This window comes from Oenanthe melanoleuca, chromosome 10 (genome assembly GCF_029582105.1).
Source record: "Oenanthe melanoleuca isolate GR-GAL-2019-014 chromosome 10, OMel1.0, whole genome shotgun sequence".
NCBI lineage: Eukaryota > Metazoa > Chordata > Aves > Passeriformes > Muscicapidae > Oenanthe > Oenanthe melanoleuca.
This window is the reverse complement of record NC_079344.1, coordinates 14968543-14994204: the sequence shown is the minus strand read 5'-3', so window position 1 is coordinate 14994204 and position 25662 is coordinate 14968543. Positions and strand designations below refer to the sequence as shown.

Sequence of the window (25662 nt, the reverse complement as noted above, 5' to 3'; positions counted from 1 at the left end):
CTTCATCAGCTAACACACACACAGTGAGGTTTTGCACACACATCCCCACAAAGGCAACTCCTTTCCATCTTCACTCACTTCTGAAAAGCTTCAGAAAGCTTTTCCCACTGCCATAAACCCTCCCTGCTGCTGCCAGAGCTCATTCGCCATTCTCTGCCCCCTGTGGAGATACTTTGCCCCTCCTTTGCATCCCCTGCCGACATCCCTCAGACCTTCCCCAGCAGAGCCAGGTGGATGTTTTGAAACCAAAGGGTTCTCTTTCATCTATTCCCACCTCTCCTCTGGCTCTGCCCTGCTGCATCTCTCTGGACGTGCATTGCACACGTAGCACACCCAGCACCCGTCAGCCCTGCTCATCCATCTCACACACCTTAATCAATGGGAAACTTGAGGAAAAGCCCATAAACCAGATGGGAAGTGAGGATTGGATTTGCAATGTGCTGGTGCTAATGGAAACCATTCTTCACTGCATAATCAGAAGGAATGGCCACACACAACCCATCATTTCTGCCCAGGGTGCTCACAGGGCAGCCCTGAGAGGACATGTGGGGTGATGAGCCCTGGAGGCTCCAGTGTCCCTGCAGTGATAACCCACAGTGATTTGCATGAGCAACATCTGATGGTGAGCACAGAGTCACCAGACTCCCTAGTGCCTGCAAATTGTGGCAGCAAATTGTCACGTCCCTAATGCCAGCACAACACTTTGCACACAGAAACCCTACAAATGCCCATGTTGCTGATATTTGTAATTTCCCAGGATAAGCCTGCCTATGACACAGGGACTCACCTCCATCTGGCCCCTCTATATATTTGCTGCCTGCAAATGGGTCAAAGCCAGCCCAGTGCAGGAGCTGCCAGAGGATTTTGGCCCTGTCTGATATAGAACAGGCTCCCTATAAATTTCCCTTGGATTAATCTCATGGCTGAGCTGGGAGTACTTCCCTATTTCCTCAGGCTGTCACTAGCTCACCTGCCCAGTGGCAGGGCTGGTACAAGTGGGTACCACCAGACTGTGATTTCCCCTCCAGCTCCAGTGGTGAGTTGTACTCATCTCTCTTTGGACACCCCCTCGCAAATCTGTTTGGGGTCAGGAAGATGTTTGTATTCAGATGGATGGGGTGTGGGGCTTGTGCCCCAAATACCAGTCAAAACTGGTCAGGGTCTGGAAAACAGATGACACCCACTCTGGGACCCACAGCCACACTGAGACCATCCCAGCTGGAGCCTGTGGATGCAGCTGCTCAGTGCCCTGGGAGCCCTGGATATGATTCAGGTGAAGCTCTGGTGTGATGTGAGTGAATGCAATGCCATTGAAACACCCTTTCATTTTGAGCAGTCATCAGCTCCATGCTGGCCTTGGCCCACATTGGCAGGGAGGGCTGTGGAGCAGAGCATCCCTGGCCCGCTCCTGAGCCCAGCCTTTGTGTGTGCACCACCTTCTCCAAACAAAGCCCAGTTTCTAACATCCCACGAGGTCTCTGCTGTTCCCTGAATGGCATCCGTGGGAGGCAGAGTCAGCACTCCAGCCTGTCTGCCCCAGCCCTTAGCTCATGGTGGTTCCCCTCGGGTGTCCACTGCCAGGTTTATCCACAGAGTCCTGTCCTGTCCTGTCCTGGCCTTTCCCAAGCCCACGAGGAGCTAGCTGGGGCTCACCTGGGGGTGCGCGGGGGGGTGCTGGGGGTGGAGGGGAGATGTCCAAGGAATGTGGGAACAGTGCTGGACGGATGCAGAGGGAGGTGCAGTGGGATGTGCTTGTGGGGGTAGTACAGAGGGGTGAAGGAGATGCCTGGAGGGATGCAGGAGGAACGGGGTGGGGGAGATGTGGGCAGTGCCAACGAATTCCAGGGAGACAGAGGAGGTGGGGGACTCAGATTGGCTACCCAGGGGGATGCAGGGGCTACGTGGGAAGTGGAACCAGGGAATACATGGTGGGCTGGCTGAGGGAATGCAGGGGGAATGTGGAAAGTCTCTCCGCGGGGTTCAGGGGTTACCTGGAGAGCCGATCTGGGATGATGCATGGAAGGCTGCCCGGGGGGAATGCAGATGCACAAAAGAAGATGCAGTGCCGGGGCATGCAGGGGGATGCGGGGGCGATGCGGGGGCTCTCGCTGAAGGGTGCCATGGGTTACCTGAGGTGCAGAGCCGGGATGATGCACGGGGGCTGCCTACGGGGAAGGAGGGGAGGTGCCCCGGGGAATCGGGAGCACAAAGGAGGATGAAGTGGGGCGCAGGAGGAAACCCGGAGGGCAGTGCCGGGGCATGCAGAGGGATGCGGACGGATGCGGGGGGATGCAGGTGGCTGTTCACGGAGCAGCACCGGGGCGCGCAGGGGAGGATGCGGCGGGTACCGGGGATTGTACGGACACAGGCAGGGGGAGGCAGGGGGGCTCCGCGGAGCCGCACCGCGGCACACGGGGGGAAATCAAAGGGTCTGTCCGGGGACCAGCGCCGGGACGCGCAGGGGGGATGCCGAGGGGCACAGGGAGTTGTCCGGACACGCGCGGGGAAGGGACACAGCCGTGCACGGAGAGGTCCGGCGAGCTGCCCGGAGCCGGGCAGGGGGCTGCAGAGAGGTGCGGGGGGTTCCGGGGAGCAGCGGCGGGCACGGAGCGGGGCTGCCCAGCGGCAGGCGGGGGGACGCGGGGGGGCAGCGCCGGGGCCGCCCCGTCCGCCCGCTCTCCCGGGCCCTCCCCGCCCCCCCCGAGCATCCCCCCGCCCCCGCGGGCTGCGGGGCCGGTTAAAAGGCGCAGCGCCCCGCTCCGCCCAGCCCGGCCCGGCCCCGCACCATGCCCGCCGCCGGCCCCGGCGCGGGGAGCGCGGCCGCCCCGCCGCCCGCCCGCCTCTGCCTGCTGGCCCTGGCGCTGCCGCTGGCGCTGCCCGGGCGCGGGGCCGCCGCCGAGCCCGCCCGCACCGTCTACACCAACCACTGGGCCGTGCGGGTGCGGGGGGGCCCCGCCGAGGCCGCCCGCCTGGCCGCCGCCTACGGGTACATCAGCCTGGGGCAGGTAAGGGGCGGCGGGGGCTCGGAGCGGGCAGGTGCTGGGCACCGACCGGGGGATGCGGGGCTGGGGCCACCCGCGGGTGCACCGGGGAGCTGCCGGGGGTCTCACACCGGGGATCCCGCAGCCGGAGAGGAGCCGAGCGTTCCGGGAAGCTACCGAGGGTCCCGGGATCGGAAAGGCGGAGCGGTCTCGGGAAACTGCCGGGGATTCCGGCACTGGGAGCTGCGGCAGATCCCCGGAGCGGGGAGCTCGGCGCCGGGAGCTGCCGGGGTCTTGCACTGGGACTCCCGGTACCGGGAAGCTGCCGATGGTCCTGGGACCGGGAAGGCGGCGGAGGTTCCGCGGAACTGCCGGCACTGCCGGGACCGGGGCAGGATCCCAGGAGCGGGGGACGGAGCCCGAGATCTCCCCGCTGGCGGGGGTCTCGCCGAGCTGCCCGCGCTCCCGGGGGTCCCAGGAGCGGGAGATGAGCCCCCGGAGCGGTGGGGATGAGAATGGGGACGATGCGGAGATGCTGTCGGAGCGCTCTGGCCCGGGGGCGGCTCCCCCCGGGTGAATGCCCCTCCTCGGGGTGCCCTCGCCCCGCACCGCTGGGGGGTTGCACAAGTTCCTCCCATCCCGGAAAGTTGGGTTTAACAAACTTTGGACTCTCTGGCCCGGGTTTATCGGAGATCTTGGGAACACAGAGAACTTTTGCTTTCAAACCCCCGCAAACACTGGTGTCTTTAAAGAGATTTTCTGCACAGCAGCTAGTTTTCCTCTCAATTTCTTCATCCTCTGCAATCCCAGATACAAGTCCTCGGAGCTTGTTCTAGAGTTTATTGCCATGGTGCTGCCCTGCGCTTTTTTGTCTGGGTGATACTTCAGGTTGTCCTCCTGTCCAAGGTGTCTCCCGGACTACAAATTATAACCTTGCTTTATATCGCAACCCTGCTTTTAACTATAATTAAAGTCATGGGGTGCTGCATAAACAATTTTTTTGGGGGGAGGCTGAATTGGGCACATTGTCTCCTGCACCCGTGTCTGACCTCTCATGGGGGATAACCCCTCACATCCCACCTCAGTCTCCTACCTGTGTGCTCAGCTCCCATCCCACCAAGGAGAAAATCACATGCATTGTTCAATTGCCTCTATCACAGGGCTGGGCGAAGGTGGTTGTGCAACCCAAAGGGCTTTTCAGTGTTTATCCCTCTTCAGCCAGAGAATATCTTGATTGAACTTCCCACTCTCCCAAGTTGCATCAGCCTAACGTCAGCTCCTGGTTTGGGGTTTTGCTGTGTCTCTTCCCTGCTGGAGCATCTGTCACCCCTCCCTCCTTCCCCAGCATCCTGGTTATGTGAGCTCATCCCCATGATGCTGGAGGCATTTGGCCCATGGGCACAATGTGGCTCCACTGGAGCATCCATCCTTCCCTCCTGAGTCCTTTCCCCTGGGCAGCCCTGTGCAGGCTGGAGAGCAAGGGAAATATTTCTGTGGTTGCATCAGGGTGTTCCTGGCTCCCGCCTTTCCCCTGGATACTGGGAGCTCATACTGGGAGCTCGTGCCCCCGCTGGGGCTTCCCCAGCTGCTCTCAACGCCCTGCCTCTCCATCTCTCCAAGCTTTTCCCGCTGGGTTTTGGGCTTTTTCCCAAAGCCTTGAGGAACTGCTTTCCCTGCACGTGTGTCATGTGTGACATTTGCAGTGTTGTGCTCAAGGTTCACTGTGTGTTGAGCCTCGTGGGGACCTGGGTGTCCCCCTCCTGCATCATCAACTTGTGGAGCTGCTGGTGATGGCACTGTCTCCAGTGAGATGTGCCCTCCTGAGGGGCCTGATTCTGGACAAAACCTGCTGGAAAATTCTGCCAAGGATGTTATCACCGCGGGAAGATGTTTGAGTGGAGTCCAAAGTGGTGAGGGAGGAGGAGAGGTGATGGTCGCTGGAAGCCCCAGCTGGAGCAAGGAGGCTCAGCCCTGCCTTGGTGCCTGGTGACCTCTTTTCCTCTGCTATGCAATCCTGGAGGCTCCTGACATGCCTGGGAAAGGCACTGCTGGGGTTGGCACACACAGCTCTGAGCTCTCCACGCATTCTCCCGTGCCCAAACCAAGAGCCAGGACACTCTAAACCCTTCTGGGTCATGGCAGAGTGACATTTCCCTTGGGGAATCACTTGCGTCAACTTCTATTTGAGTGAAGCAAACAACTAAACAAAAGAAACTGCTTTTACACCCTCGAACGGCTGCTCATTGCTCTCCTGCTCGTTCCTCCCCGCCGGGCTTTGTTCTCCGGCCGTGCTGGGGCGAGCCGGGACAGGCCCTGGCCGAGGGCGAGCGGGGACCGCGCGGGGCCGGTGATGCTGAGCCCCTTCCTGTCCTGCTTGCAGGATTTATATGAGTTTTCCCATGCGTGGTGTCCGTTTTGGAAGGGCTGGCACATCCTCAGTGGTCTCACCTGCAGTGCAGGAGAGGGATGGGATTAATTTTGGGCTGTATTTGGGGCTTTCCTGGAATCTCGCAGCTCTTGGCTCGATCCTTACTGAGTTGAACACATCCGTGATCATTTGAGGATTGCATTCCTGAAGGCAGGAGCTCAGCGACTGGACCCCTTGCTCCTGATGGGAATGGGTGGTGTCCCCAGGAGAAGAGTGCTCACTGCCTTCCCAGTTGGATCCACCCTTCTGGAAGGCACCAGTGCTGGTGTAGCTGTACTTTGCACAGATTAAATGGTTTGGGTGAGATGGGGTTGCATTGCTGACTGACCACAAGGAGGACAATAAATCCTTTTTCATTTAAGATAAAAATGACATTTACAAGTTTTTCTCCTTAGAATATCTTAGGTGAAACAAGACATTTGGAGGTATACCAGGTTGGTCCCAGTGGACCAACCTCTGCTCAGACTTTCAAGGTATTCCCAGCACGGGAAGGTTTTTCTTATTTTTCTGCCCATAAATCCCAGGAGGATAAAGAAGTGGGGCACAGAGTTCTTTTCCTGCTGCTCTGGCTATGTATCCCCGGAGCTTGAGATGAGGTCATTACCTTCTCTGTGCTCTTGCTGCTTTGCATTGCATGGTAATTTTGCATTTATTTGTGAAAAGGAAGGAAGAAATTCTTTACTTAGAAAGGAATTGTTTACTGTGGGCATGATGAGGCACTGGCACAGGTTGCCCAGAGAAGCTGTAGATGCCCCATCCCTATTTCAGGCCAGGCTGGATGTAGCATGGAGCAAGCTGATCTAGTGGAAGGTGGCCCTGCCCATGGCAGCAGGCTGGAACTGGATGTCTTTTAAGATACCTTCCAACCCAAACCATTGCAGGATTTTATGGTAAGCCCTGGACTCTTGATTTCCAGGCAGAGTGAGCAAGAGGCAGGGTGGCCTTGTGAAGGTTTCCCTAAAATATGGAGTGGTTGAAGCACCCTCCTTCTCCTTTTTAAGTGCAAATGGTTTTGAAGAATGGGTTTAAAAGGCAAATACAGATTGCTATGAGCAACCTCCTTATGCAGATGTTAAAGAAAATGCCCAGCTATGCTGTAATGTGAAGGGGAGGAGGGAGGGTTTAAATGAATTTGAGTGGAAATAAATTATAAAAATCACACTAACAGCAGTAAAGTTGGTGAAATGACATCCTGGCATAAAAGGCAGAGCAAGACTAATTAAATATTTAATGCTCGTAAGAGACACTGGCAGATCTCAAGGTATCAAGTGTGATAAAGATGTAAGTAGTTGTCATCTGCTTTAGCATCTGATCCAGACAAACCTGTTTGTTCCCTGCTGTTCTATTGCAACCAGCCCTGGTCTGACCTCAGGAATGTCACCCTGGCCCCTGGGTCACACATGGCCTTAAAGATGTTGCCTTGTGGGTTGCAGATGGGTGCTTGTAGGATGGCCCTTTCTGGTCCTGTGAGCCAGACACAGGGAATGTCACTGGCTCCCAACATCCAGCTCCTGACATGGAATGTGGTGTTTTTTGGCAAGGGGAGGAAAAAAGAAAACCCAACTCAGAAGTGAATTTATAGCAGTCCCAATTTGTACCCAAGTTATGTGATCTGGGAGCCACATCCCAGTGAGCACAGCTTTTGGGTCATTCCAGTCCCTCTGGCTGTGAATCCCCGTGGGATGTTTCACATGCGGTGTCTGGCTGAGATCCCTCGATTCATTGCATAGCCCCAGGACTTTATCCCTGCTTTTGGGATGAAAGAAGAGGAGTTGTGGTGTCTCCAGATGCCAGGATGAGAGGGCCAGAGGCAGCGCAGCCACCCCGGGGCTTGGCAGGGTGGTGTGGCTGGCACTGTATTTTCCTATAAACGCTGCCATCCCTCACTCCAGGCTATGCACACCTATATCCCACACTTACATCCCAGGAGCATCCCAGGGTGAGCAGGGATCACATCACCTCTCCTCACGTGCAGCCGGGGCGAAGCTGGAGTGCCGGGTGGAGAAGGCAGGAGGATGAGGCACAGCTCCCCTGGCTGCGCCGCAGCTGCTGAGCTCATTTTTAGCTCATTATTTCTGCTTGGGAGCTGATGAAAGGCAGTTTTCAAAGATGCATTTAATGGGTGAAAATTCATAAAAATGTTTTCCGGGCTCTGTTGTGCCAGTGCAGTGTCTGACCACCAAGGCTGTTTGTCACAGCAGTGGCACCAGGGCTCGTGCCAGCATCCTGCATCCTCCCGAGCCCTGGGAGCTCTGTGGGAGTCAGGGATTTGGGGTGCAGGGCAAATGGTGGGGGGAGAAGCCACAGGAAAACAAACTTTAAAAAAAAAAAATAACCAACCCAAACAACCTCTATATTTTGCAGATTGGAAGCTTGGAAGACTACTACCACTTTCACCACAGCAAGACGTTTAAGCGCTCCACGCTGAGCAGCCGGGGGCCGCACAACTTCCTCCGCATGGACCCCAAGGTAGGGGCTGGCACCCTGTGTCCCCCAGCCTCTGCACGGGGTGGGATGGGGTCCCCACCTGTCCCTGCAGAAGGCTCTTGGCTTGATCTTGGTCAAGATGCTGGAGCATCTTAGGATGGCATGTTACCCTTGAGCCACAGCCCTGTGCACACGAGTGACTCATTGGACACGGGTACGGAGAGCGGTGGTGAAAAATACGTAAAAGTGACTAAACACTAACATCTGCCTGAAAGCTGGGGGGAAGAAAAGAGGGAAAAGCTTTCCAGGACAGAAAGGCTGTTGCATGCTCGGGGTGTTGATCCAGTTGCCACAACACTTGCTGCCTCAATGGTTGCTATGTGTGAAATCCTTGGCAATAGCTCTGCATTGCTTTTTTCCTAGAGCAAGCATCCAAAGGGATTTTCAGCACAGCTGAATTGACAAAAGCAATGGGGAGGGGGGGAAGAAGGCAAGGAGGGACCTGGGCGAGCTGGGTTTGGGGTGGTGGGGAAGGGTTGTGGCTCCCCTTTGGCTGTTCTCCTCCCTCAGCTCCCCCTGAGCACTGTGAGATGTGATTTGTGCAGGGCAGGGGAAGGGTTAATGGTGGGAAGGGTTATTTTGAGAGAGGGGAACATAAAAGCAGAAAAAGCCATTTTGGTGAAGTACCCATCCTGTAGCAAGCTGCTGGTGCCTGGCCATCCTTGGGACACTCTTTCCCAAGACATCTCCAACCCACACATCCCATCCACATCTCTCCAGACGCACAGCAGCCCTGCCCTCCCCAGGCTTTCCGGAGAGATTTGCTGTTAAATATTTGGACAAGGTCTGCAGCACATTTTTGAGGAGAAGGCGAACGCGTGGCTGCTTTGCCAGCGGGGGAAGCCTCGGCAAGGGGAGCCTGGTGCCCTGGAAGTGTGCTGGGCTTTAATTAAAGCTGTTTGCCCTCAGGGGGGTGCATAGGCATCCCGGCAAATTCTCTGCATTTGAAATACCCCCATTTAAATGAGTCTGGTTGTAATGCAAACTAAATCAATTGGCTTTTAGTCATATTAACCTTTACCTTACCTTGCTCTGTGGGCTCCAAGCTGGAGCAATTAACTTCTGTTCTCTTAATCCTTCCTTATCAGTTCAAAAATCGGTTTCAGACTCTTGGCATGTCTTGTCTCCCCCTCTCCCATGCACATTTACAAATCGTTTAAGTGATGCATTTGGATGGCACCAGCCTAGCATGCATGCAGGAAAACATCACCTCGAGGCATAGGAATAGGGAAGATGGAAACAAATCTTGCAGAAATCCTGAGGAACCAGCCAATCCAGTTGTTTGCAGATGTTGGGTGGTTCATGCCTTCTGGGGGCTATTGTTTCTAGTGCTGTTATTTGTTTGCTGTGGGGGTCGGTGGCATGAGTTGAGCAGGAGGACCAGGGCCAAGCTCTCCACCCTCAGGAGAAGTCTGGGAAAGCGGAGACTCCAGGACACAGGGGGAAGCAGCTGGGGTCCTGATCCTTGTGTGACCACACTGCTGCTGAGCTGCCTTGCTGCCCCCAGAGACCCTGCAGCTGCCTGCTCCTCTGGGGCTGATAGGAGCCTAGAGATGGGGCAGGTGATGGAAAGGGAGGAAGGATGCAGCAAATCCATCAATTTCAGGGACAGGTCATGGTGGTGGGAGCTGGGGAGGGACAGTGGGATGCAGAGTGAGGTCACACCATGCTATGCCACCCCTCTTAGGGCTCCACTTGCAGCTCTTATTGCCACAAACTTTCCTTGCTCACTGGAAGGCTCGTGCTGGTCCATGCAGTGCTTGAGCCTCCACCCTCACTGCTCCAGTCTCTTAATCCTCATCAGATGATGCCATGGCCTTTGTCTCTGTGCCTCTGACCAGGGGAAAGGGACTACGACAAAATCAACCCCATCTGAATTATTTTCTGTACTTTATGGCAAACATGTGCTGGAACAGTCTTGTTTATTGTGGATCTCCACTTTAACTCCTGCACACCCACTGGGATAAGCCAGTCTCACTTTTCTGGAGCTGCAAAGGGAATTGCACCCTCACATGTGCTGCTTTTTGTGTTTGGTGGAGCCTCCCAGGCTGGCCAGGTCTGGGCCTCATCCACTGAAATTTCAAAGTGATGGGGAAGCATAAAAAGCTCCTGCTCTGTTTCCAGCAAGAGTAAAGGGTCCAGCTTGGAGCTGCTTCCTCATGGGGTCCTTTGGTGCCACTCACAGTCACCTCCTTATTGCTAATTACTGCCAGTACCTAAAGAAGCTCCAAGAGAGCTGGAGAGGCACTTGGAATGAAGGCCTGGAGTGTCAGGACAAGGGAGAACATCACACCGACAGACAGCAGGGTAAGATGAGATACTAGGAATAAATTCTTGGCTGCAAAGATTGTGAGGCCCTGGCACAGATTACCCAGAGAAGCTGTGGCTGCCCCATCCCTTGAAGTTTTCAAGGCCAGGTTGGATTGGGCTTGGAGCAACCTGGTCTGGTGGAAGATGTCCCTGTCCATGGCAGAAGATTTGGAATGAGATGAGCTTTAAGGTGCCCCCCAACCCAAACCAATTTGTGATTCTGCAATAATTAGTGTTTGCAGGGGTAGAGGAGGGATGCTGGGTTTCAGGACTGTAACAGTTTGGGCCATTTCTAGTAAAAAGTCTTTATTTTCCTTTCTTTTTTTTTACATTTCCAAGAAGGTTTTCCCCCACCTTGGATCAGCAATGGAAGTTGATCTGAGTTTCATGAGTTGCAGGGGCTGTTGCAAGGATGCCTCAGACTCCTTCCTGCTTACCCATTTTCCCATGCCAGCCACATTGATTTATCAACTCTTCCTTGAAATCAATGTCCTTAAACTGCAGATTTCTCTGTGTCCATGCACAACATCTCCATCGACTCCTGGCTGGCAGCACTGGGGTCGATCAGGAGCCTGTTTGAGATGAAGACATCCCCGTGAGGCAGCTCCTGGCAAAACCCCCCAAAATCCCACCCCTTACCATCATTCCTGCATCCTGCAAAGCAGCAGGGGAAGGTGGTAGCTGTGGCTTGGGCAGTGAGATTCATGGAAATGCTGCCAGGGAGTGGTGCTTTAAGGAAAAAAGCCCGTTATTTGGGCCATAACCTCTATTTAGTGTATTTTTATTTTTTTTTTAACTAGACCATGAAGTTATATTTTTGCTTCCAGTGTTTAAATCCATCACTGTGTAAGCAAAGCGGTGCACTCTCGGCAGCCAAGGCAGCGTGGAAAATCATTTTTCTATGAAATACATTTTTTTTTTCCCTTTCAACAGTGGTTTTTTTCTTTATAATATATGTGTTTTAAATGCAAGCTCTAGGCTGTAAGCTGTCGGGTTTCTGACATCCACCTCCATCCAAGGCACAAAGCAATAAACTGTGCAGGAACTCAGTTCAGCTGACAGTTTTACATAAATGAGCTCAACAAAAGTTGCACTCGGTATTTTTATTCCTTTTGTTACAAAACCTTAGTCACAACAATAGAGACATCCAAATGAGCAGCTCCCAGAAGACCCAGAGCCATCAGGAAAAAAGTGTCCAGCAAGGAGGGATGTGCCACACAGCCCTCACAGTTCATTGGCTGGTGCCTCCTTTCGTCCCAAGCATGAACATCTGTAAATATCTGGTCTATAAATTACTTTTATAACATTTTTTTTTGCTACATTTATGCTTCACCTCCATGCTGAAGGCAGGAAAGACCTTTGTGTGGCAATAAAGGGTCTGGGGGTGGTTAATGCTTGGTAGAAATGGGATGTGACTGCTTCCAAAGCAGCACCTTAGGCAGCTCCTGCCACAGCACTGTGGGCAAACAGCAGCGTTTCCCAATCATGGTCTTTTCCAGATCATTTCCCGTTTGATCTCTCTGCGTGTCATGCCCCACTGGAAAGCAAACAAATGTCAGAGTGGTCGGCTCCAAGGCCACCTCGCACACAGCAGCTGCCAAAAATACTTGTGTAGAGCTGGCCACGTCCCCTGGGATCTGCCACAGCCGTGTGTGGCCATCACATATTTCTGGGAAATGCGTGTTGTACTTGGGTAAAGCCCCCAGTTTTTATAATTTTATCGGGAAGAAGGAGCTCAAAGGATGAGCAGCCCCGGAGCCAGGTGGAACAGCCCCAGGGCTGTGCTGCTGCCTCCCAGCCCGCAGGAAGGATCAGCCCAAAAACTAAGCCAAGCACCTGAGTCTTCTCCAGAACTTTGACTAAGCACTGAAATATGTGGTGTGTCTCCAGCGGGACTCCAGCGCGTGCTTCTGTGCTTGGCTCAGCCGGGGGGGCTCAGGCACGCGCTCGCAGGCGACGCTGCTGTGCTCCAGGGCTTGGCTGCACTGGGAGAGGAATCTGGTCTGGCTGAGGCAGCACAACAAGCTGAGCTCACCCTGTCTGTCTGTCCATCCGTCCTGTCTCCTTCCAAACAGAGCTGCTGTCTCTGCAGCAGCTCTGGCTGGGGTGATGGGGATTTGCTGGAGCATGGGGCGATGCTGGGATGGGTTCAGGCTGAGGCTGGCATTGCTCCTGCATCCCACATTCCATTCAGTGGGCAGTGCCAGGCTCAGTGCCCGTGGGTGATGCTGACCCAGGTCTCTGCTTGCAGGTGGACTGGCTGCAGCAGCAGGAGGTGAAGAGGAGGGTGAAGAGGCAGGTCCGAGGGGAGCCACATGCCCTGCCCTTCAATGACCCAGTGTGGCCCAACATGTGGTACCTGGTGGGTGTCTCCCTGTCACTGTTTTATGGGGAGGGTCATTTATTTCTAACCAAATGCATCATCAGTCTTTGCTCAGCTCAGCCAGTAATGAAATAATAGCATCAAATATGCTTGGCAGCAGGATTTTAAAGTTGTGAATTAATACCCCTGAGAGTTTGGTTTGAAGTGTTTCACCCTTGTTAGCAGCCCCTCATCATGGTCTGCACAGCAAAGGCTTGGGAGCAGCATTGCTGTATTTTACCCATCCCAGCTGCAGCCATCTATTTGTAATATAATTTTTCTCCTGCCTGCTTCATCGATCTGTATTTGACAGGGAAATTCATTGAAAATTAAGGGTGGAAAGAAGCGAGCACTTCAAAACCCAAGAGCCCATAGTACTTGAAATGGAAGAGGAAAAGAATAATAGGGAGATAGCATTGCCTGGATTAACTGCTGCTGGATGGGTTTGATCTGTGGAGTAAAGTTATAACAAATCTGCAAGTTATATGGCAGGGGGTGGGTTGTAAATATATTTTCTGGTTGATTAAATGGGCTCCCAGCCTGGCTGTTTGCTTAGATGGGCTGGAATGGGGTTGCAGCCCTTTTGCAGCTGTGTTTGTCCCCGCAGCACTGTGGTGATAAAAACAGTCGGTGCAGGTCAGAGATGAACATCCTGGCAGCCTGGCAGAGGGGCTACACAGGCAAGAATGTGGTGGTCACCATCCTGGATGATGGCATCGAGAGGAACCACCCCGACCTCCTGCAAAACTATGTGAGCTGGGGGATGGATGGGATGGATTGGGGCTGATCCTCACCATGAAGTGATTTATGGAGAATTTCAGTGTGTAAACACAGCTGAAGTCTGTGCATTGGTATATTTAGAGGAAAGAGTTATTTAAAAAAAAAAACCAACAACAAAACAATCTTGAGATGTTTTTAAGAAGGAAATGAGGTTTTTAGATAAGGAGGTTTGGGGGAAACTCCCTTTGCAGCTGCCTGGGAAGCAGCCTCCTCCCTCTGCTCACCAGGGCAGAGCCAAAAACCTGCATGAACCCATTCAGCCCCAGCTGAAACCCCACATGGCCACAGTGGGAGGGAGGGGGGTGCTGAACCCAGCAGGATTTGGGGTTCAGAGGAGCAGTTCCTGAGGTAGCAGGATATTTCCCCTGGGAAACACACAGGACTGCAGCCTAAAACTATTTATTTTGAGCAAACAGTCAGAAACTAAGGGGAAAATGTAATTTTCTACCCTGCCTGCCTGCACTGGTCATCACTGCAGCTACTGACTACCACAACCACCTTGTTAGTTGAATCTAATGGTGAATCTAATATTTTCAGGACCCTCTTGCAAGCTATGATGTTAATGGGAATGACCACGACCCAACTCCACGCTATGATGCCAGCAATGAGAACAAGTACGTGATGATAATTGCAACGGAGCAAAGGGTCTGGGGGTGTCCCTGAGGCTGGGTGTCCCCTCTGGGGTGTCTTCCATCTCCCTTTTCCCATTCCCAGTGTGTGGAGGAGGCTTTGCAGAGAGTCCTTGTGCTTAATGCAAATTCAGCCAGTGCCAACCACACTAATTGCTAATTAATCCTCCAGCCACCCAATACAGCACCAGGGGGGTTCCTTGCCCTGGTTGGGGATTGAACCACATGAGTCAGGATGGGTGGCTGAGATGGCAAAGCCTGGATGCATTTTTTGGGCTTCAGTTAAAGTGTGATGGTTACAGGTGGAAAGGAAACAGGAATGCAAAGAGCAGCAAGATGCAAAGAGGAAATTGCACTGTGGTGCAAAATGCAAAGAGGAAGTTGCATCAAGGTGTGAAATGCAAACAGCAGATTGGCTTTAGGTGCAAAATACAAAAGCAAATTGCTTCCAGCATTAGTTTTCTCTACCCACTTGATGTGGGTTTTGGGAAAGGACAGTTTCTTCCTCTGCTCCAGCCTTGGGGCCAGTTTTGGGTGCTGTGGGTGTGGCTGGGGGCTGCTTTGCCTGGCCATCAGCTGATGGGGTCTCTCCCTGCAGGCACGGCACTCGCTGCGCGGGGGAGGTGGCGGCGGCGGCCAACAACTCCTACTGCATCGTGGGCATCGCCTACAACGCCCGCATCGGAGGTGAGCCTGCACCCACAGCTCCCTGCCCTGCACACCCCGCGGCCACCTGGCCACAACAACAGGCTCCTGGGGGAGAGGTGGGGTGCTGCTCCCCAGGAGAGTCTCCTCCTCGCTGCCTTGGCTGCAGGGAGCCCCAGGGGTGCGGAGGAGGATGGGGGGTATGGCATGCAGGGCACTCTGGCTCCTTGGATTTTGGGTGGAAGCTCTCTGCTTGGGCTGCGTCCTTGCTGTGAGGGTGCATGTGGATTGAGGACGTGGTGTTTTCACCCCAGAAGCTCATAGCTGCTCTTGTGGGGTCTGTCCTTGGGGTGGCTGTGTTTGCTATGGTCAGTGGGGCTGGCTGAGGTTCAGAGCTGATGTCACTCGTTTGTGGGGTCAAGGGATGCTGAGGAGCTGCTCAGAGCAGGGGGGCCTGGGGAGAACCCCAAAAATACCCTCAGGGAGGAAAAAACACCAAGAAGGTGGGGGGCAGAGATGTATATAGGGGGGATGTTTTGCACAAACCCCTCAAATAACATGGGTGGAAAGCAAATGAATCTCTTGTCACCAAATTGTATCCTAGTGCTAATTAGACTTGCTGAGATCATTTACATTAGCCAAACTGGTTTGAGCTGGGGTACCCTGGGAAGATGAGGGTCTTTTCAGGGGTGGGAGTGTGGTGTCCACCTACATGGCTGGTGGAACTGTGTAGGGGACAAATGCCTGGAGCTGGCTTCTTTCAGCCTTCAGCCACATCCCTGGCATGGCTGGAACAGGAGAGGGGCTTTTCCTGCAGCCCCTCCTACCACCCCAGTGCTGGGAAAAGTGACTGTCAGCAGCATGGACCCAAGTGCCCACGGGTGGATTTGGGATTTAATTCCTTCTTTTGGCTTATTCATCCTGGCTGTGCAGGAAACAGCTTTTGTCAGGGCTGTGTCTGCATGGGAGCAGTGCCCACAGGGATCTTGCTCTTGGCCAAGTACCTCCCGTGGTTGTCCCTGCTTGGAAAATCCCCAGAGGGAAGAAATAAATAACCCCAGGGAGGGTGAAGAGTGGATGGCAGGGCTGTAAGGGCTATGGCTCATCATCCCATCCCATCTCCTGTGCTCCCTACATGTGTGATGGCTTCTTGCTTCTTAGATGCTTCTTGCCTCTAAAAACCCATCTCCAAGCACACAGCAAGCAGCAGCAGCAGAGCAAGGCAAAGCTCATGGTGGGATTTATTGGATGCTGCAGGATCAGGCCATTCCCTTCATGCTCCTTCCTCTACAGCAGCTGTGGAGACGAGCGTTCCTTGTTGACTTTATGACGACCTCTGGGTCTCATTTTAATTTGCTCCCTTTAACGAGTGCCTTGCCTCAGGGGTGTGCTGGGGAGGTGTTGAGTGAGACAAGGCACCTGGCAGAGGGCTGGGGGCCGGGGGCTTCCCACAACGTGAGCAGGCAAAGGGGAAAAATAGAGTCTGAGCCATATAAAGTTTGGGATCATGGAGGAAAATACGCTATAGCTGCAGTGAGAGTGATTTTAGATGGATTACACAAATAAAGCAGCGATTAATGAGCACAACTTGTTGGGGAAGCCTATTTGTCACACTTGGAGAGCTCCCATCTAATTTTACTGGCTGCTCTTCAGTGCTCTTGCATTGCTTTTCATATGCCCTGGGCAAAACACATCACTGCTCAAGGAAAGGGCTCCTGCCATTCCTCCTCCTCTTCCCTCTCCTCAGATGCTCACTTTGGAGGTCGGTGCTGCTCCATGTGTAACACAAAGCTCATTTATTTTGCAGCACCCACCCCTGCTCCCTCCTGCTCCCCATTATTTGACCTGGGAGTCCCTCATTGTGGGTGGCTGTCTCTGGGCAGGCTTTGGGTTGACTTTAGGCTGATTTTGGGACTTGCTGATGAAAACAGCCACATACAGCAAGCACAAAACCCATCCCTCAGCTGGTTTTCCTTGCTGTGTGCAGCTCAGACACCGGGCTTGGCTTTTCGCCCCTTCTCCTTGTGTTTTCTTGTTGACAAAGAGGAAGCTTTTGGAAACAGCTCTGCTCCCTGATTTTACATTCCTAAGCTTGGTTTTGGCTGGTTGGGGACAACGTCAGAAGGAGATATTTGAGTTGATTGGTGTCCAGAGCACAGCTGCAGCTGGAATGACATCTGCCTGCATTTGTTTGCTTTAAGACAAAATATATGTGGAAGGGGAAATGCATTTTTATAAACCAGACTCTCCCTGGCTGACAAAATATGATGCTGAAATTTCCAGCATCGCTTGTCCTGCAAGGGCTGTTTCTGGGCAGCCTGTAAGGGTGCTTGGCACCCTCTGTTCACTGTGTGGAGAGGAAATCCAGCAGGGAAAGGGTGATGGAGAGCAGAGGGGGGTGTGCTTCCATATTGCAGCAGTCAGAGGCTGAGGGTGTGCAGCAATCCCCCAGCCCATCCCACCACGGCTGGTTGGCTCTGCCTGGGAGCATCCTGCCTGGTACCTGCTGGCATTCCCAGCTGGAAGTGAGATTTATCCCAGTGGCATTGTTGTCCCACCATGTGTTGGGGTCCTTGCTCTGATTTTGACCACACAAGCCACAGCCTGGGTTTTTTTCTGGGGCTTCTCCCTTTCCAGGGAACCTCTGGCATCAGTTGGGTGGTGATGGGGTTTGGGGACAGTCACAGTCATCCCCACTCAAGGGGAGAGGCTTCATCTCACCAGTGTGCCTGAAGCTGGGGGACATGAGTGTTCAGGTAACACCAAAATTTCCAGGTGGAGAAATATGCTCACTAAGAAATCAAAAGGGGAGAAAAAAGGATTTTAGTGGGGGGATTTTGTCGCTGGGGAGTGCGGTACTGCTACCACCACCCATTCCCCACCAACGGAGGGAAAGTGAATTTTAACACCCCCTTCTCCATCACTTGCCACGAAGCCAGCAACACAGAAAAGTTCCCCCAGAGCTCCCTAGCATCCTGCTGCCAGGCTTGTTGGCATGCAGGGCCACGGGTTGAAGCTATTCCAGGCGCGCCTGAGCCGCGTGGTTTCCGCCGCCGCTAACAAAGCCCTTTGATTGCAACCCTCACACTGTCATCCACGCCATGAAGCCCTAATGTCTGATGTTTTTGTGCTTTTAGGCATTCGTATGTTAGATGGAGATGTAACAGATGTTGTTGAAGCGAAGTCGCTTGGCATCAGACCCGATTACATTGACATTTACAGCGCGAGCTGGGGGCCAGATGATGATGGGAAGACAGTTGATGGACCTGGTCTATTGGCCAAACAGGCTTTTGAGCAAGGCATTAAAAAGGTGTGGATCCCACGGCGCCCAGACGCGCTCGCCCTCCTCCTCCTGTCCCGTGGGAAGGGCCAGGGCTGGCCCGGGGTCTGTGGGGATGGGCAGCTCAACCCCGAGGTGAAGCCAGCTCTAGGGCTGGGGTGGGGGCAGCCAATCCTCTCTAGTTTTTCCTAGTTGTCCCCAAGAGCTCTGGTGGATTTGGCGGCCGAGGGCGGTGCCGGTGGGAGGTGCCTGGTGAGGGTGGGACCCCTGGGCACAGCAGGGAGAGCCCAGGTTGTGCTGCAAAGCTCTGCCGGGATGAGAAACCCAAAGTGGTTCTTGGGGGGGTAACTTTGCACCCCAAAATGTCCCCCCTGGATGCTGGTGTGGATTGAAACAGCAGTATCCCAAACCCCAGCATGTCCAACCGTCTCCTCCACTCTCCTTGGTATCCTATCCCAGGGGCCTCTGTCAGGTTAAGCATTCCGCTGGTTTTCCACCCAGAACAGGTGGCTGTGTCATGGCTGGGGAGGGACATGAGTGTTGCCACAGGATCTGACAATGGATTGTTGTCCTTGAGATCCTCCAGTAAGAAAATGCAGCCAACATCACATATGATTGACAGGTGTCAATCCCTGCTGGGGATGCCTTGGCCTTCCTGTGCCCCTTCACTTCTTGGGTACTTTTAAAAAGTGCCCAATATTGGCTCAAAGCATTGGGAAAAAGGCCTTTTTGGCAGCTCAGGGGGCTCTGTGGGTGGGTGTTGCAGTGGCTCAGGGCTCCACAGTGGCTGTTCCCTGGGTGCTCCAGAGAATCTGGGGCTGAGTTCTGTTGCCAGCAGCCCCAGGCTGGTCTGTGAAGCCCCCACTTCAACCTCTGCCACCACTCCTTCCTCTGCTGCCTCCTCCTGCAGCGTGCCAGGAGTTGGGGCGGCCTCTTATCTAAAAATAGGGTGGAGTGTTTTTCCCACTGTTTACTTGATTTCCTGCTGGGGCGGTGAGCCTGCCGAGGAGTCCATTGAAGTGCCGGGGAGTTCACGCCGTGTAAATATGGGGGAACAAGCTGCTTTTTAGATCTTATTTTTCCATGCAGGAGCAAACGGGCAGCAGCAGGGTACTTGCCTAGCACAGCCCCACTGTCTTAGGATGCTTATTTTTGTCTCCCAGGGGTCCCCCCACTGCCACCCCATGTTTGCAGCACCCACTATCCCACATGCACAGCTCATAATTGCCAACTCCATCTCCTTAAATAAGGAGGAAAGCTGCAAGCAGATAGTTAACGGCCACCTTTAGCCCGAGCAAACAGCTGTAACCGAGTTATAAATCCTTAAAATTGAGTTTTTAATGGAAACATTAAAATAACCTTTATCTATTAGCGATAGGACTGCGCTGGGGTAATTTATCATCTTGTTTCTTGTTCCTCCAGCCACACTTTATTAGTTCCCGAGCTAACGAGGGGATATTTATCCTGGTCATTCATGGAGTGCTGTTGGGCAAACACCCAGGCCCCGCAGTGCTGCGGGAGCAGGAGATGCTGTGCATCCCCCAGCCAGCCCATCAGCTGCCGGGGTGAGCTGGATCAGCCCCAGCTTGGCCAGGGAGGGGTTCCCTGGTTTAATGGATGCCCAGATTCAGGTTTTACAGCAGCCAGGAGCCCCTCACTGGCATTGCATTAGCTTAGGAGGATGGCAAATTAAGAAGCTGGATGTTTGGGGTCTGCTTACAGAAATCTTGACTGTTCCTTCTTTGAGAGCAAAGGGAAAGAATGGATTTTTCCAATCCGAGGGAGCTACAATATATGGTGAGCTCTTGCTCTGCCAGGAAATGCTGTCAGGTGTTAGCTGTGTTGTTGTAGTGTCATTCATGTGCTTGTTCATGTCCTCATGTGACTGTGCTGTCTCCAAACCCACCTTCCCCCAGTGCATCCCCCACATCATGGGGATGTGGGTTTGGGGCAGGTCTGAGCCTTTCTTGGTTCCTGTGGGTGCGACACTCGGGGTGAGGGATGAAAGGGAGGTCTGGGCCCCCAGTCTTCTGATCCCAATCAAAATCATTGCTGCATCTCCAGATGCTTGGCCAATTGTGTCTGGTTTTATTCCTCTGATTAGTGATTTGGGAAAGCTTGGGTTGCACACAGTGGGACCCACCCTTGGAGGTGTTTTGACTTTGGTGTGGGTGAGCTGGACGGTCACTGTCTGTGCCGAGCGTGTGGGCTGGGATGCTGTCTCCTTGGAGATCCAGGAAACTCTGGAAAGTGGGATGGGAGATGCCAGCAGCAGGCTTGGTGGGCTGGCAAGCTCTCTGTGACGCGGAGCAGGGCAGTAATTCCCTTGGCAATTGCACTTTTTTTTGCAGAGCTCCAGACAGCTCTATTAATCTTTGCTAGGGAAATACCCACCCAGTTTGGCTGGGAGGCAGCCCAGATAATGAAAACTTTCATAAAGTAAGGCAAGAGCCTGACTTAGACTGTGTATCCAGAGGCAGGGTCAACTCAGAGAGCCTCTGCCCCAGGAGGGGGGTGAGACAGGTAATAAACCATCCTGCTCCCCCCGGCGCCTAAAGCCCACAATAAATCCTGGTGAATTCCTCCAGAGCAAAGCTGTTTGACTATTATTATTATTATTATTATTGTTACTATTATTTTTTGTGGAGGAAGCTGCCACAGAGCAGTGGGAGGGAGGTAAACAGCTGATCTGCCCAGGCGAGCGCCGAAACCTCTCGGTGGCAGGAGCAGCCTGGGGAGGATGGGGCTGCTGTGCTGCTTCCAATCCTGCCAAGCCCGGCAGCTCTCCATCCTCCCCAGAGAACCCTGCCTCACAGGGCTCGGAAGAGAACCAGCCACTTCATTTCCTGCCCCTAACCCTTCTGGATCACCAAAAATCCTCCTTTTTGGGAGGCAGGCACCTTGCCTGTGAACCCCCACAGGGCTGGGTTATTGCTGTGTGTCCCAGTGGGCTGGATGGAGGGGTGAATGGGGCTCATTCCTCTGGTGTTGGCTTCTTTAGGGACCTCTCATTGGCACCATGGCTGCTGCTGCCAGGTGGGATTTTCCCCTGGCTCTAGGGTGGTCTGGGCAGCACACCCCTCCCACCCCCTAATTCCCAATGGGGTCTCACAGCTGTACCCAGTGGGGATGGCTCCATCAGATGTTCCAGACAAGTGATGGAGAGGGGAGAAAAGGATGGGATTTGAAAAATAAAAGGCAAGCAAAAGAAACCTAAAGGATAGGCTGTGAGAAGATTTCTGGTGGTTTGGGTGGTTCATGAAGGGTTTTGTGGGCTTGGGAGATTTGGGGTTTGGGGGTTCCCTGCCAGTTCCTCCTGCAGGGCCATCCCTAAAAGTACCATGCTGTATGTCAGCACCTGGTCCATGGACTTTAAATACCTGAGATATTTTTACCCATGGAAACTGCTAAAATCCTGTTGCTGGAGGCTCTCCCATCCTTTTGAGTAATCAGTGTCTGTAAACTGAGATTGGCTGAGCCAAGGGACACATGTGGGGACTGATACAGGGGGCTGAGTGCTGGGCAAGGTGGCACCCATCCTTCCATCCTAACCAAACCCCCAAAAATCAGACTTATCCCCTCCTCCCTGTGCTGAGATGGCCTCTCCTCCTGGGCAAGCACCTCCTGTAACCCTCCATCCCCTCTGTGCCTGCAGGGTCGCAGGGGACTGGGCTCCATTTTCGTCTGGGCATCGGGGAACGGTGGCAGAGAGGGCGATTACTGCTCCTGTGATGGCTACACCAACAGCATCTACACCATCTCCATCAGCAGCACCACTGAGAATGGCTACAAGCCCTGGTACCTGGAGGAATGTGCCTCCACCCTCGCCACCACCTACAGCAGCGGCGCGTTTTATGAGAGGAAAATTGTGAGTTTTACCCCAGCATCGAGTGGGGCAGCATCCCCTGGATGTTTCTGTATGGCTGGGCTGGGTGATGGCTCTGTTGGAAGAGCTAGGCTTTGCTCTTAGCTCTGCAGTGGGTTTTTGTTGCTCTGGTTTTTGCTCAGGGATGTCGTGTTTTCCCTGGTAAATGGGTGAAAGGGCTGGAGGTTTGCAAAAACACCCGTGTAAATATTTACCTGTTCCCCGAAGTACTTGCTCACTCTATCTTGTTTCTTTAAAAAAAGTGAATTTTGAGGATTTTTAGTCTGAGAGAGAAAAAAGAGGGAGGATGGAGGCATTTAACAGGGGTGCAGCCTCCCCAAACTGGGAGCTGAGACTTTCTGGAGCCAAGGAACTGCCTGAAAGTGTGTGCACGTGTGGATCAGTGCAGTTTTCCCTGCCACCCAGGCTATAATTGCCCTGTCCCAAAAGCTGCTGTGACCTGGTCATGCCATGGCTGATTGTTACTGACATCCCTGTGCATCATCTCAACCTTGGCAAGTGAAACATCTCCCACCAACACAGCACCTTACCCAGCCTGGGGAGGGAGTTTCCCACCCAAGTGAGGTCTTCTGACCAAAAATTGATTTTTTTAACAAGTAAATATTTTTTTTTCTATTGAGAAGTGATTTCTTTGGCCCCCAAAAGATGAATTTCCATTCAGAAAACAGAATGCATGTGCCATTTTCATGGCAGTCCAGGAGTGTTTGCATGGCTGAGGCCAGCCCCAGTCCAGTGCTACTGGAGCACTGTTGGGCAAAAACCCAAACCAGCTTCCCATCCAGAAACCACTCAAAACTTAGGAGCCTTTTAAAAATGAGAAAAAGCATCTCTTGGCCCCCTATCTCCTCTCCAAATTTTTTTGTAGCCAAACATCATGTTCTGTCTTAAAACAGAAGAGCTGGAAATGGCTTTTTTTTCCTATGCCAATGGCAATTCTTGTGCAAGACCAGGAGCTGGAGGCTTTAAGGAAAGTGTTTAATAGGGCCCAGGATTTTTTTCCCCTTTCAGATAGCTTTTGCACTTTGAGCAAAGGGAAATGTAAGTACAGGGTTGTTTTCTCATGCACCAAATGTACCTGCAGCCCAGTTTTGGGGCTCTGCACCCCCTGATGCCTTTGGAGTCGTGGCAGGGGTTGGGTACCAGCAGGCTCATCTCCTCTCTGGCAGCAAATCTGGGGTGCTGGATGGGGTGGTGCCCGTGCTGGGAGCATTTTGGGGGCTGCAGCTCCTGTTTCCACAGGTCACCACGGATCTGCGGCACCGCTGCACCGACGGCCACACCGGCACCTCCGTGTCCGCCCCCATGGTCGCGGGCATCATCGCCCTGGCTCTGGAGGCAAAGTAAGTGCCACCTCCTCAGCACAAATGTCCCCACATTCAGCACCTGGTGAGCCAAACCTGAAAGAAACAACGAGGTTTTGTTTCCTCTGGAGTGACCAAAATGACACCAACTTGTTTTAAATCGCTCCGTTCTGGCAGTGTTTTTGTTTTGAATCTGATCTTCCTGCAGGTCTTTTATTGATCTAATTCTTCACTTGTTGCCTTCTGTTGAAAATTTTGGGGTTGGTCACATCAGTCAGGCTTTTCAGTAGGTGCGTTGAAACCACTGACAGCCAACTCCAACTGGAGTTGTTTTATAAATACTTCCTGGGGGAAAAAAAAGTCAGGAAACATCACAGACATGGGGAAATGTCAGCAGAAGTGATGGTTTTCAGCAAGTGTTGCATTTCTGGGGGAAAAGGACTACTTTTTCATAATGTCAAAAACTCACAGAACTTGATTGTCAGTGACACACCCCTGGTTCAAATGGACTCTTTTCCTCTTGTCCCCATCCCGGTCCCATCCTGCTTCCATCGTGGTCCCCCAGCCCAGGAACAGCCCTTGGGCATCCCTGTGTTGCTTCATGAAATGTCTCCTCATGAGCTTATTATTATTTTTATGGAGTGGAAATAAAATTAAGGCTGGGAATAAGAATAAGCCTCGGGGCAGCGCTGCACTCTCATGCAGGGATGGTGATTGTGGCTCCATTCCTCCTCCTCTGGTTTAATCCCAACACCCAGGTCGGGTGAGAGCATTTCCTGAGATGCCGTTTTCATTACAAGTATATTAAAAGCTTTAGATGTAATTTTTGAATTGTTTAGCTGAGGCATAAACCGCAACATTAACTACCAGAGCTTGGTGCTCAGGCATTCCATTATGACAAGAGAGAATAAATTGAATTTCTTTCTTTAAATGTTTCTCGAGAGCAATATAAATCCCAGCTCGAGATGCTGAACAACTGATGTAAGAAAAGCAGGGAAAATTCTCCAGCAATATCCCTGAGCTGGGCTCGTGAGAGGGCTCAGGAGCATGGAGCATTCAGTGTCCAGCACTCTGAACACACAAACCCAGCCTGGGGAGGTAGAGGCGATTTGGGTTTAATTTTTCTGTTTAATGAACAACCTAGGTTTTATTTCCAGCAAGTTTTTGCTGTTATTCCTATAAAGGGAAGGTTTGCTCAGCACTGTGTATCAGGGAGCTGAGCCCACTATCCCACCTCAGGATGTGCTTTGCTCCCTATCTTCTACAAAAAATGGGGAAAACCTTCCTGATTTGCTTAATTTCTACCCTAGAGCCTGAGAGCTAAATGGCCTTATCCAGGAGTAAATCCTGCAATTCCAATGGACATGTGGCATCCCTTCCTGGGGCACACCACTCTGTTGGGGCACCTCAAGTGGTGGCAGGGTGTCAGCATTTAAAACATCAATTCTTGCTTTTTTTTGAGCAGGAAGGAAGGGTGGCTGGTATGGTTTTTGTTTGTTTGTTTGAACTCAGTGGGGTACCTGCTGCTGCTGGGAGGACTGGGAACAGCAGAGCACCCCATGAGCCATGTGTCATTGCAGCCCCCTGCTCACCTGGAGGGATGTGCAGCACCTGCTGGTGAAAACCTCGCGGCCGGGGCACCTGCGGGCGCCCGACTGGAAAACCAACGGAGCAGGGCATAAAGGTGAGAGTCCATGGGGATGGCAGGGCAGGAGCACCCAACCAAGGGGAAAGAAAGGTCTGCAGAGCTTCACTTATGGGGACAATTCACCGTGGGTGGCAACTGTCAGATTCATTGGGGTTCCTACCTTCAGGGTGTTAAGTGGAGGGAGGAGAGGGCAGTAATGAGGTGAGATGCTTGGAATTCTTGCTTGCCAGAGATTTGGAAAACTTGTTTGGTGGAGACTCTCTTGAGCTGCAGAGTTTCTTGCTAGTTTCCTTGGGCTGTTCCCAGCAATGGATCTTCCATAGTGCCAGTGTAATTTGGCCAGGGTGATGAGTTCATGTGCTGAAACACTTCATACCCCAACGGGGTCAACTCCACACCTTCCCTAACGGCTGGAGGATGCTCCTGATCCCTGCTGGGAAGGCTGAGGGTTTCTGAGTCTTCTCTCTTTCCAGTTAGCCATCTATATGGCTTTGGGCTGGTGGATGCTGATGCTATTGTGGTGGAAGCCAAGAAGTGGAAGATGGTTCCTCCCCAGCACGTCTGCGTGGGAAGCCTGGACAGGGTGCCCAAGTAAGTGTTGTGGGGTCTGTGCCTATGGCTCAGTGAAGTGCAGGTCCCATTAGGGCTCTCCAGGGCCAGCTTTGACAGTGAATTTTATTTTTTTCCCTTTTGCAAGATTTTGCTTCCCGAAAAAAGTGATCAGCAGGGAATTTTTGAGGGCTGACAGTGAGAGACCAAACCCAGACCTTGCCTGCTGGGTCCTACATGAGCAGTGATGTGTTGGTCTCTCTGCCCTTACACCAAACACTTTGTCTTGATGGAAGACACCAAAAACTGGTGATTTGTTGCAAAGATTACTAAATTTCCAGTGTCTTGGTGCTCCTTGAATTTGGCCTCAGGTGCA

General features: G+C 52.9%; 1 protein-coding gene across 1 annotated transcript in view; it reads left to right on the top strand.

Moving 5' to 3' along the window:
* Positions 1-2768: 2768 nt before the first annotated feature.
* The window catches only part of PCSK6 (proprotein convertase subtilisin/kexin type 6), a 33584-nt gene continuing 10690 nt past the window's right edge, over positions 2769-25662 (top strand). The window contains exons 1-11 of the mRNA XM_056499554.1: positions 2769-3005; positions 7774-7878; positions 12458-12568; positions 13176-13319; positions 13886-13962; positions 14576-14664; positions 17760-17932; positions 21558-21770; positions 23028-23128; positions 24670-24773; positions 25211-25328. Coding sequence (XP_056355529.1) covers positions 2787-3005; positions 7774-7878; positions 12458-12568; positions 13176-13319; positions 13886-13962; positions 14576-14664; positions 17760-17932; positions 21558-21770; positions 23028-23128; positions 24670-24773; positions 25211-25328 — 1454 coding nt within the window. The 5' untranslated portion in view covers positions 2769-2786. The remainder of the gene's footprint in view (positions 3006-7773; positions 7879-12457; positions 12569-13175; positions 13320-13885; positions 13963-14575; positions 14665-17759; positions 17933-21557; positions 21771-23027; positions 23129-24669; positions 24774-25210; positions 25329-25662) is intronic.